The 13,242-nt window shown below is 42.3% G+C and overlaps 1 protein-coding gene across 1 annotated transcript in view; it reads right to left on the bottom strand.

The window, feature by feature from the left end:
• Nucleotides 1-3,116: 3,116 nt before the first annotated feature.
• Nucleotides 3,117-13,242, bottom strand: part of LOC139348328 (ephrin-A5b-like) — a 73,606-nt gene continuing 63,480 nt past the window's right edge. Inside the window, exons 3-5 of the mRNA XM_070988308.1 lie at nt 8,422-8,487; nt 8,206-8,286; nt 3,117-7,717 (exon numbers count right to left, since the gene is read on the bottom strand). Of these exons, the coding sequence (XP_070844409.1) occupies nt 7,593-7,717; nt 8,206-8,286; nt 8,422-8,487 (272 nt within the window). The 3' untranslated portion in view covers nt 3,117-7,592. The remainder of the gene's footprint in view (nt 7,718-8,205; nt 8,287-8,421; nt 8,488-13,242) is intronic.

Here is a 13,242-nt window from a genome sequence, read left to right as displayed (position 1 = left end):
GGCCACAAAATCAGTGTGCAGAGCAGAGAGAGCAGGAAGAGGAAGCGTCTGACAGATATATTTCCCTCAGACCCAAAACACAGATAACAGGGGACTGGTTATCAGTGGGAAGTCCAGTTTGAGACATTCCCACAATCCTGCATGTGTCAACATGGAGCTAAAGAAAAGGTGATCTTTAAACAAAATTTATGCTCTTACTTGCTTTAACTTTACTCACATCACATTTTTTTCTGCACATTTCTTCATTGCAATGGAACATTTTACAACCCCCAACTAAGAGTTTTTGTGCAAAAACATCTGTGTTTTGACTACGTATGTTGAGTGCAATGCAGTGTTTTTTATGCTTATTTAGAGTACATGGGCTGGTTAACTGCTAATTGGCAACACCTCCAGCACAAATTAAAGTCCTTTTCTTGATATTATTTCATCTACCCCCTGAGCATAGTGGACCTCGAGCTTGAGTCATTCTCTTAAACAGGGTTTTGGAAATACTGAGATTCATGAGCCCACATGCTGTTTTTGGGTAGGAAAGTGAAAATGTCTTTGAGGATGTGGGCTTGGGCTGCATCAGAGAGATTTGAAATAATAATCTCATGTTCGGCATTCATGTAACATTTTACATTTTTTTTTGTTAACAGTCCAAGTGGATTTGATTTCACAGTCCTGTTCAGACATTGACAGAGAATAAAGGAAACAAACCTACCTGAGAGAAAAGTTGAAGCAGTGCTCCTGCTACCTGCTTGGCTATCACTTCTCTCAAAGGAAAGACTTGCAGAAATGTGGTAGCATTGTCACAGATGACCAGAACAAATCTACTTCATAAATCTACACCAATCTGCTCAAAGGTGATGACAGGGAGTGGTATAAGGAGCTCTGGAGCTGTCAGTCTGACTGGCCAGAAAATCCTCTTGAAAGGTTTGCATAAAGTCTATATGACCTGCCCAGAGGATGGTGTGGTCTACCCTAAGCACTTCCTCGCTGCATGTCTTGGGGAGGACTGGCTGGCTACCACAGTCGCTCAGTGTGTTAGGAGGTCATTTTCAATCAAAAATATTAATTTAGGGGGTTGACAGTGGAGCTTTTCTGTGCCTCTTGTCTGACAGAGTGGGACCAGGTCACTTGGGTAAACCTTAAGAGCTAGTTCAGCTTCAGATTCAACTTCAGGATAGAGGGTGTTGTGTGCTCTAATGGCTGGAAAGCCCCCTGAGGCATATTGTGATTTATGAAATTGAGCTAAATGAATAAAATCTTGTCTTGGTTCTGTTTGGGCACTGGGTGAAGGTTAGGGAAAGATCATGGTCTTGGTTTACTACAGAAAAGGTCAGCAGTGACTTAAAGCATGAGACACTACATGTTTGTGAACATTTAACCAAAACCACAAGTGCTGCATCTGCTTAAACATTACAGTTACATAAATTGAGTTGTTTCAAGAAATTCCAGAAATGATCGTCAGAATCTTGAACCATAACTCAATTACAGACAGACATGCCAAGAGACACTTCAGCAGGGTGGACTCTATGGGTTCATAAAGACATTGAAGTGGTCCATTGTGCTTGCAGTAAAGTCCCTCTAACCACTAAGGCTTCTCTTCCTTCTTTAACCACAGTTGTACTGACTGAGAGTGAACTGCTGTGTCCTCCAGTTAGCACCTGACCACAGGGCCGTCTGAGAATAGACATGGCCTCCTCACGACCGAGATAGAGGGTGGGGGCAGACTTGGGTGTCACCAGTAGTTATGGAAGAGAAGAGACAGACGCTGTAAGTCTGTGTCCAAAAGCAGCATCTCTTCACATCAATCATTGTTCACAGTGGAAAAACACACTTATCTCAATGTTCCCGACAGAGCAGGGACATGACAGCAGGAGAATCAAAGTATCCAACATCAGAGCCGCAGAGGTGGAACTTAACCTCACCATCGGTACCATCAGTTTTGATACTTTTTGCTTATACTTTCTTTAACTTGAGGAAAATTCCCAATGAAGAAATTTTACTTGAAATTGGATATTTTTTTACAGTGTGTTATTGCCTGTATTTAAAGGGACACCAGTCATTTTACACATGAACACCAGTTTACTCGTGAGTAGTATTACTCAGCCTGTGGACAACATTGTCTTTTGTAGGGAGGAGCCACAAAATAACCCTGGTGTTGTCATAGTGATGTCATCAGAGTAGTCTTGACTTGGATTTACGGATTCGTATCAGAAAGTCTGCATTACAAACAGGGACCATGAAGTTTGATTTTCCTTGCCAGGGAATGTCAAGTGAATGATGAGTTCAAGTTGCATTGTGGGAAATGTAGGATCAGGCGTTTCTAGAGCAAAAAGGGTTGAATGTGTCAGCCCCTTTTCCCCTTTTGACCTTTATTTTATCAGTCTGTCTCTAGTGGCTCCCTGAACTTAATGAAGATATTAATACTAGATAAATGGAGCGGAAAGACTTTTTCCACCGCCGAGAGTTCATGGCTCCAAACCATCCAAGGCAAATATCAGAGATTTCCAGCCGCAGCTCACTTTGATTCAGACAGCTCAGCCGCACCTTCATTGCCACTGATAAACAGGTTGTTCCACTGGACCACAGTACTGTGTGTTCTTGACTCTTTCCTGGAAATTTCCCATTGTTTTCATGACAGCACAGTGTGAATGCTATGGTAGGACACCTTAAAGTTCTTGCTGGAGGTTGATGAAAGGTGGCAAAGTCACAGAGACAGAGGGAGGCAAGAGAAAGTAAAAGACAGAAAGTGAGGAATTGAAGCAGACAGCAGGAGAGGCAGAGCGAGGACGGAGCAAAAGACCGTGTGAGACGGAGTTTTCTTGGCAGAGCTCCCTGAAGCGCTGCACATTCCCACAAGATTAATTGAAGCTGTTTCTGTTTTTGTTTTTTCAGTCTGTGAATTACCTCCAGATTACAGAGAAACAGCTGTTCACCCACTTCCCCCGGACCCAGCCTGTGTGATTATGCATCGAGCGACAACCAAGACAAACATCCAGCTCTCACTCGAGCTGTTCCGGCAAAGCCTTCACGCCTTTCTGATGTTCTTTCCGTTTCACAAACCATCACTCATTTGCACAGCGATTAATAAAACAAATCAGACATGATAATTACAACGACAAAGAAATATTTATTAAATCTTTTTTTTGTTGTTTGTTTTGTTAGTCATAGCTGCTCCAACACGTGTATTTACAAAGAAATGTCCTTTTTGTAGAAAATTCTAGTGAGGGGGTTGAGCAGGAAACAGACATTAGAATAGTTCAGATGAGTACAGGAGGGGATGGGGCTCATATAGGCACAAGGTACAGTTACTACAATGTTGAAAGAAATGTGCAGTTTTGTGGCACATCCATGTCTGGTTTGGGAAAAAAAAAGCACAGTTGTGGCTAAAGTAACAAAAACCTTCCCAATGCTAGATGCACTAACAAAAGCACACATCCTTTTTTAAGATACAGACGATGGAGAACAGACGCCGCAAACCAGGGGACACAGTGGTGTTAGCTTCAGGCTGCATGTACCAAAATCAGGTGAAGAAGTTCTTCGAACATATTACCTGCCCTCTCTGGAGCACAGTTTGCTCAATAAAACATGAAACATCAAAATTCAAGGTGGAAAAAAGCCTTTCTCCTGCTGCCACGAACAAACTCATTGAGCTTCTATGCCAATAAAGGTCAGTCGCATCTCCTGAATTATCATGACCACCTTAAGCACAGTTTGGTTCGGAAACAGCTGGAGGCCGAGATTAAGGAAAGACCACGAACAAAAAGAAAGAACATTCTGCACCTTAGAGGCTCTTTTGATCCAACGATACAATGAAGAGGAGCGGGTTTTCAAACAGATATTCTGGCTCTTGGAGATCCATCTGTTCTTTCTTCAGACCCTCTGATTCATGATTGTAACTCGACCACGCCGCTTGTTTGCTATACGTCATGTCAGCACTCACACATCGACAGATAGAGGGTGCAGAGATGATTCTCTATTTTTTTTTTGTTTCATATAAAAGACATACAAAATGAAACGAAGCATTATTTTATATCAAACAGTGATTTTTTTTTTTTTTTTTTTTCTGGCTAAGAACATTAATGTGTCAGTTAAATCGCCCTTCAAAAGAGGTGTGGAAAAAAAGAGAACGCATCCAACACTGTATGTTACAACAGACTAATTGCTGGATACACAGTATCCACAAAGCTGACTGATTGGTTTTCCTCGTCATGGCGGGGCTGGAGGCAATGATTACTGTTACTCTTAATGTTGGCTAAACTAGAACGGCTGGAGGCTGGTAGGTGTGAGGAGGAGAAGATTTAATAAAGTAGTGATTTGTTCTCTCAAATCATAAATGACACCCTGCAACTAATCAACATATTGAAAATACTTATTTGCTCTTACCCTCAAAACACTTTTATTTCCTTAAATTAACAATCTCTTGCCTCAGATTAAAATTTATGGGCCATAATGTATGTTATGTTATGTTATATTGAGTTACCTTTTCTCCCCGGCACTCTCAGCTCTGATGTAATGACGCTTATTTGGATTGTGGACTGAAATTTGTTTGAATTATTTGTGAACTGACAGTGTAAATGACTATTTTAAAGCGGTGATGCACCAATTTTACTGTGATAAAGTTGTATGATGTGTTTTGTGGCTCTGGAGGAACCTTTTTATAAAGATCTAAAAAAGAACAAAAATAACCCAGATGATGTCATTAATTTTGTATTCTTCAAGTCCAAACCTACTAACGAGCCTGTGTAACACCCTGAGGGTGCAGAGTTTGTGAGACGTACCAGTCGAACACAAGACACTACTGAGTTGCATTATGTAGGATCCAGTGTGTGTGTGTGTGTGTGTGTGTGTGTGTGTGTGTGTGTGTGTGTGTGTGTGTGTGTGTGTGTGTGTGTGTGTGTGTGTGTGTGTGTGTGAGATAACATGTGGTTGAGACTAAAAGCCAGCATATCTGGGCCTCCTGGATGTGGACCATTCTTTTTTTAATCTGTCTCTTGTCACTGTTGAAACTTTTGAAAGATTTTCCTCTAACACAGAGCTATTCTTGTAATATTTAAACATTTCTCAGATACAATTATTATCATTATTATTTCTGTAAAACTCCGGCTTTTAATTTTATTGCACTAATGCTGCTCTGTTTTCAGAACAACAGGTGTATTTCAGCAATAAAACCACAGCGAGTGAATGTGAAGCATATCAGTGCCGCTGAGAGTGACAGGTGGAAAACTCGGCCGAGCAGTCGTTTGGATTTTCACATCGTCGTATCGTCATTATCAGAGATCGCTGACAGACGATTCGGTGGCTTCTGGCGGCTGATGGGGGGGTGTCTCCCCTCCCTTGTTCTCTCAGTCTCCCTCTAATTACAAACACGAAAAATTAGTTTAGCTGTAGTTCAAAGTCAGTAACGAAAAGCAGAATTACAAAATAATTACAGGCATTTATATACATTCACAAGTGAATTTTTCAGAAACACGAGCTGGTCTGGCAAAAACAGACCCAGTGCTGCCAAAGTTAGCGGGACGGGGCAAAGAGTTTTTGAAATCATGTGGCTCACAGACTCAGTGGACACACATAAAAATGGCAGCGGATGGTCTCCGGCAGCCGCGATGCAGCCGGACGCTGTGGACATCGGCGCGCAGAGCGAAGCTTTGGTGAGCAGGCATACGGAGGACGGAGATGCGGGGTCTTACCAGATTGCACAGAGCACTTATCAGGATGGAAAAGGGATCACAAACAGGTTGCTTGACGACCAGTAAAGAGCAGATTCTGTTTTCTATAAAAAATCATCTCCTTAATATCAGTAAGGAAAAAACAATCAGCTCTTCAGTTGGTGATAGTGGACTTGGATTTGATTGGATATGTTTACCGCATGCTCCTGCTTTAAAACAAGACTACTGATCTCAGCAGGAGCACCACAAAGCTTCACACCTCTCCTTCTCTTTCCCCCCTCAGGCCACGTCTGGTTGTTTCAACTAGTCCCACGAGAACAGGACCCCCCCTCTGTTTATTTCATCTCTTGATTTTTCATTCCAGGAATAACCGCTATGAGGGCGCCTTCGGTACACTTTTTGTACGGTAGCAACTTAACATGACATGCAAGTGAATCACGCACAAGCCCCTGCTCCACACACACTACTACCACCTGCTCTGTAACTCAGCCACTGTCCCACCGAAACATCTTTAGCCAAAGAAAACTTGTGCTGCTTTATTCGAGGAAGCGCGGCCCTCCCCGATTAAAAAAAAAAGGATCATTCTGTCACCTCATGTTAGGCATGGACACATCCCTGAACTCTGTAGGAAATACGCCTCTATATACAATAGTTGTGTTATGACAGTGATTCACAAAGCAATAGTGTAACAGTTAAACTACATTTGTGACATGACAAATTGGAAAAACACAAATATTTTACGATTTCTACACCCTGATAGCACATCAGACTTTTTTTTTTTTTTCTTCTTGGACTTTGTTAAAAACAATTTAAAAAAACCATCATCGGCGATTGATCCACCAAGCACATACATAAACTGTACTCATTGTTTTTGTATGATTGTATCAAATAAACTGTGTGTAATATGAACTAACTTAACGGATAATTGTAGTCGTTTTTTATTGCCTTTCTACCGTACTTACAGACTAAACCAGAACAGAAAAAAAAGCACGAGGACTTCACAATAAATAGGAAAATACATTTTGCCTGGCAAAATACCATATCGACCTCTACGCTCCGCTCAAATATTTTACTGTACACCCGTGTAGGCTGCTACAATTGAATTATGCGATTTATTAAAAAACAAATACATTAATCGATCATTAAATCTCCACTATCCAAACACTAAAAGATGAGTGCTTCTTCAAATTTTCTTCTTTTTTTTTACTCTCAACAAGGGTCCTCCACAGTCTGAGACGATACACCCGACTCCTTTTTAACCTGAGAGGAAGGTTAAGTCATCAAAAGACCGCCCCCTACCCCCCATGCTCTTGGCAACAGTCTCCTTGCAACAACATCTGTCTCGTTTTCCTTTCTGTTGGCCCGCACGTGACGTGTCGCTCCCGGATCTTCTTCGACATCTCCTCCACACTTTGATGTGAGATTGAATCATGTTAATGTCGGGGGGGGGTTACGTGACGTTTTCCTGAACGCAAAAAAATGTTAAAAGTCTGTAAACTTTTGAGGGCTCCTGCTGTGCTTCTTTGCCACTTAAGCTTAAGAGTGTACTGACTGTGGAGTTTGTGTGTATATGTTTAAAAGCATGTATGTGTGCTTGTCATCAACATAAAGAAATGTTTAATATCTGCATACTGTGAACGGTAGCGAGGCGAGCGGGTCAGAAGACGCCGCCTCTTTCACCTCAGGGCGCTTCCACCATCAGCACCCATCGGAAAGTCAAGAATCACTCTGGTTGGCAAGTCAAAAAACAGCAAAGGCTTCAGTGAAGTCCCTTCCTCTCTCCTTTCACTCAGAGAGATTGTCAGTGATTTTTTTTGTTGTTATTTTTTTGTTTTGTTTTTTAAAAAGTGCTCCTTAAGGGGAGGGGTTGCAGGGTAGGGTGGCCTGTGGTCCAATCAGGACAGTCCATTCCTGGGGGATTCCTCAGACGGGCCGCTATAAAGACAAGATGGCAGCCAGGAGTATGAGGGCGGAGCTGAGCAGGAGGACCGAAGTCTGGCACCGGCCGACAGAGTTCACGTCCCTCCGAGCTGGTTCTGGTGACTCGTGACTGATGCCGTCTGAAGGAAACATGAAGGAGACATGAAAACTATTATCATTAAATAGAAAAACTCATTCAAACTGTTAGCCTGTACACTTCATTTCTTTATTTTCCCACTGCGAACACACTCTTTACACGTGGATCTATGGTGGGATTCAAACTAAATATTTTCTAAAATGTTTAGTATATAGTATGAAAATGAGGCAGTTCATGACATTTTGATCATCAAAGCAACAAGTCATGTGTAAACAAATATTCTCCATAATTTGATCCATCAAGTCTTCAATTCTCATGACCACATATTATTTATGAATCATGTAAATCATGCAAAATGTAAAGGAAATGAAAAGAAAGGAATGTTGTCAACAGACGTAGCAGTTATGGGAAATATAAAGTCTGTCTTTAACACACACACACACACACACACACACACACACACACACACACACACACACACACACACACACACACACACACACACAGTATGCAGAGTTTATTCCCACCAACCTCTGGGTTCTAGGGAGTTGTGACTGTTGTCTTCAAAATCGACCCCTTCCTGCACGCTGCCAGAGTTTTTCACACAATTGTCTTGGAAAAACAAAGAGGAGAGTGGATATGCGAAGATTAGAAAACTCGAGCGTCACTCGTACGCAGCCTGCTCACAAGCTGCTGCACAACAGAATGGAGAACTGGGCAGAGAAGACACAACAATCTGTGACTCACTTTGAGGCCTGACGAAGACTTTGAGTCGAAGGCAGCTTCTTCTCCCCTTGTCGTCAGTGATGGAGGCTGTGGAACCACAGGGCAGAGTTACGGACACATTGCTTACACTTTTCCATTTCAAAACACCTTCCTGGATCTAGTGCAGGGCTGCAGGATGATGGTTTAAAAGGGCAGTCATCATATAATGAGATCACGATGAGTCATCCACCATCGGAAACAAAACAGCTTGTTTGAATAAATTCAATTAGGGTGTTTTATTTTGACAGATCTGCCTTCACTGACATATTTTTCTCTCTAAGCATACTGTATGAATAAAATGGCTTTGAATGTTCAAACCTTTAAAATGAAACAAGGGGTGCAAGAGATATGTTTCACCCACCCACCCAGCCACACGCATGCATGCACGCACGCACGCACGCACGCACACACACACACACACACACAACCTTTCAACACATGGAATGAAGCTTAAAACACCAAAAATAATTTTCACTCAATATTTGCTATAATTGCAACTGCAATAATTGCTAAATACCTGAAAGTTTAATTGTATGAAAACAACACAGAGAGCTAAAAAAAATGGTTAACTGTGCACTGAAGGGCAAAATCTAAAAGACTAAAAGCAAATGATTCACAAAGTTCTTGCACGCCTGCTTGTGTTTAGACATTTTCCATTTGAGAACTTTGACTACTTCCATCTTCTATCTAAAATAAAAAGTTCCGCAAAAAAAAACACCAAACACTTTGACAGCTTCAGCTTGTACATTCGGTCCCTGACACCTCCTTATGTTTCCCTATAATATGCATATAATGAAGTCTTCAAAGCCTACGAGTTGCATCCCAAATGACCATAAACTGCCACGGCTCTGGTCTGACTCAGTGATCACATAATCTGCATCTCAAAAAGCAGAAATATTGTGTAGTCCGTTTAGAGTAAAGGGTTTTGTGGCTCCGATTGTACAAACCCTCCATTCACATTCACGTCACAGCTTCACCCGAGACCTCTTCCCTCTCGAAAAATCCACCTTCATTCATAAACATCGGCTGAGCGGCAAAACGAATAATCTCCGACAAGGTCGATTGTTTCTTCATCAGAGGTACTCGTCCTTTAAATACACTCTGAAGAGCTTTATCTCCTGAACTTCCCTCTCATTCTGATGTGAAATGCTCCATATTTTATGATATGAAACAACTCAATGTCACCCTCATATTTCCAAGTCTAATTTGGCCAGGGGCAGTCATTTCTGCAGATGTGTGTCATGCTGTTAAGCTCACCTACAAAATCTCATTTCCTCTGTTTCCTGATTGTGAAAGGCAATCATTAAAACTTTTTTTCTGTGGGGTTGCTGTGATTGTTTGGCAGAACTACCAAACCTAATTAGTTTTCAAGTAGTGCTGGGGACCAAGTAGCTAACAGAGCGCTGAGGGTGTCTCCAGCTGTGACGAATGACTTCAACTTTTTGTCATTTTCATGTTTTGTCTGGCCGTAGGTTCATCCCACAGTAACTTTTCCTCATCGGGCCTCGAAACTCTAACCTCTGTCATTTCCTGCTGGTTGCCAACTCTGACCAACACACACACACAACCTTGAGTGTGTTTGGATATTTGTGGCCATGCATGTTATGTGGTTTCCCATGCATGTGCGTCTGTCCACAGACACTCTTCTATCCTTTCACCTAAATGCTCCGTGTGATGGATTCTAGCCCAGCGGTGAATTCCTGATAAAAGTAAACCATGTCAGCGTTTCCACTGTCGCGGCTCACTCCGGCTCTTATTTCAAAAGGCACTTTATCAGATACCGAGGGCTGTGAGAGGAGATAAAAATCATATTTAAAACTTTGCCACGAGAGGAATATTGGAATTGAAGCAGTGGAGAGAGGAAATAAGTGTGAGAGAAACGGTGTCAATCACGCTGCTTCTGTCTGTGTCAGCGGGTATCGAGTAACTTACCTCACACCCCGACGGTGGCTGGAACAGACGGGAGGACTCACGGTCTCAGTTTCTGTCTCTGAACTCAACTGGACCCTGTCTTTCTCTCTCTTTATGCCTCTCGTGCTCCCTCTGTCTCTGCCGTTGTCGTTATCTCTCTCCACTTTGTTTGACTCCTATAAAAGTGTACTCCTGCACTCTCACACGAACGCCTTGACGACCAGATATATCAAAACACATTATAGGATAGAAGAAAGAAACCATTGTTCCAAGCTTCCATCCAGGATGTTTTAATCATTATTAATCGGAAATCCCAAATCGGATTTCTGCAGCCCAAATCGGAAATTATTCTGATTTGGGCTGCAGCTACTAATTATTTGGGTTGTCAAATAATCTTATTTCTCCAATAAATTATTACTAATTTAGTCCACAAAATGTCAGAAAGTAGCAAATGTCTGTCACAAGTTTCCAAAGTCCAAGATGAGGTCTTTAAAATATATTATTATACACTTGTGTTGTCCCACAAATGGTCCATAAGACAAAAATATTTCATTTCCTATGATATAAAATAGTGAAATCTCTCAGAATGTGGAATTAGTAAATGTGAGGAATTTTGGTTTGATAAATCATTTTAGCACTCATACGGTTTGGGTTTGTTGATTTCATATTTCCTCATTGCATTAATTATAAATTCCCTCTCACTTAATCAGTGAGGAAGATATATTAAATTTTAGGTGACCTTTAACAAGCTGACTTATAAGAATAACGTATTGCTCCTAACACAAGCAGAGAAAATCACAACTGTGCACAGACGCAGTTAAAAAAAAAGCAGTTAAAATCTGGTGAAAGATCAAAGTTGCGTGTTAAATCAGCAAAAATCAGTTATAACTGACAAGAACAGAATCATAAGTTGTCCAAAGTTCAGACTGCAGACTTTCCATAAGTGCACAAAAGAAGTCTGTTGGCCAATCAGCAGTGGACGTCCACAAAAGGGAAAAACAAGCAGCAGTGCAGCTGAGCCTGTGCTGCAGAAGGAGACATCATGACAGTCAGAGTAGCTGCAGTTGTCCTTTAGGTGGTAAAATGAAAATTATGAAAGCACTGTGAAAAACCCCCTCAGCCTCCAGAGGACTGAAACACAGCCGCTCCTCTGTAAGTGACCATGGTATCAGCAGGATTATACATGCTGAGGTGTCATTTATCAGCAGACCCTGTCATGCATGATCTCTGATGTGTTACGGACGGCTTGTAATTGCTTTGATGTGGTGTTGTTTGAAGCTTTTAATGTGGAGACTGACAGACGTACATGTTCTTCGATATGGTTTTAGTACTTTTGGCTAATTATTTACATTTTACTTCTTTGGGATTTGGGCGACCTCTCCTATATGATTCTTTAGATCTGCGGAAGATCCTGCATCCTCCAAAATGTTGTCGTTTGTTAGTGAAATATCCTTGTTGCAGCTGTGATCAGTGTGCGTAATATCTCCTTCCTTCCTGCTCTGTTGTTGTTCTTTAGCCTTCTCTGACATTGTGTCACACTGTCTTCCTCTCATCTCACTTTCTCACCCTCTTTCTCTCCCCTTACCACCATCCCATCACGGATTCCAACACACACACAATTACCCAACTGTCTCTCTTCCTCTCTCTCATGTCTGCCACTGAGGTCAGAGTCTGGGTTTTCTGTCCTCGAGCAACACAGCCGTGCTTCACCATGACTGTAACTCCAGCTCTGCCTGCAACTCTAGACCCAGTGTTAGCCGGGTCGTCCAGCCGCTGCCTTGCCATGACAATGGGACGACGGTAAACCACCTGGTCACACGCTGAGGCACATTCGGGACTGGCGACACATATCACAGATCACTAAACAGGCGGATTGTCGTGTAAGGCCAGGCTTTGGTGTGACTGTGAATTAGACAGATCCTGATATAAATACTGCAGGATCAGATGTTATTCTTGTGATGACCGGTTTATCTTGGGGAACAAAGCCTTTTGTCTTTGCATCAGCCACGAGAAGCTGAAGGGAAACTGTCGGGGCGCTGTGCTGGCGGGGTTCATGTCATTATCGATGTAGATCTGCGCTGGCTGTACAGAGCGGGACCCGGCGTTTGAAGAGCGAGGGCTTTACAGGGAGACAGTCATCTCTCTCACACAGGGAGAGCCAGACTCTCAACTGTCTCCTCTGAAAATTGGATTTCTATCCCCTGAGATTAGGATCAGGCTTTCCCCGCTCCACTGAGGCTCTATTAGAAAAACATGCCGCCCTCTGAGGCCACGAGAAGCTTGCAGCGCACACCTCGTCGTCATCTCCATGACCTTTGACCTTCTAGGACCAGCCGAAACACTGATCCCACACCAGGGCAGCTTTCCTCCGGGTGTTTGTCTGCCTGCCAGACGGGCATGCTCTTAGCCAACAGCAGGTGTCATCTATTTGACATGGCCCCACCCCCTCTTCCACCCCGCCTGAGGCAAATGACAATCACCAAGGAGGAGGACAAAGGAGTGTCTGTCTTCACTCAGACAAGCGGACAGGAACACCATTTCAGTGAGTCATTTACATGGCCATGAACAGATTCCCAAACCATATGATATGTCCAACACAGGTATTAACTATCAGCCATTGTTGGGCTTTGTTAGAGCAACACACAGCAACGTGACACTGATACCAGCAGATGACACATACTTTACTGAAACCAGCATTTCTGAATATGCATGATTGTGGTGGTTAAAAAAAAAACAAAAAAAAAAAAACAAGGACCATCTGGAAAAATGTGTGACTGCAATACTTCTTTCCAGCAAATGTTTCAAGGCTCGAAGAAAGATTCATTAAGAAAGTCCATACATTAGGATTTACTGCAAGTATTCCATGAAAATAAAGACAAAGAATACTTTCCT

This window comes from Chaetodon trifascialis, chromosome 20 (assembly GCF_039877785.1).
Source record: "Chaetodon trifascialis isolate fChaTrf1 chromosome 20, fChaTrf1.hap1, whole genome shotgun sequence".
Lineage (NCBI taxonomy): Eukaryota > Metazoa > Chordata > Actinopteri > Chaetodontiformes > Chaetodontidae > Chaetodon > Chaetodon trifascialis.
The sequence above is the reverse complement of the archived record's forward strand: the minus strand, read 5'-3'. Positions and strand labels throughout refer to the sequence as shown.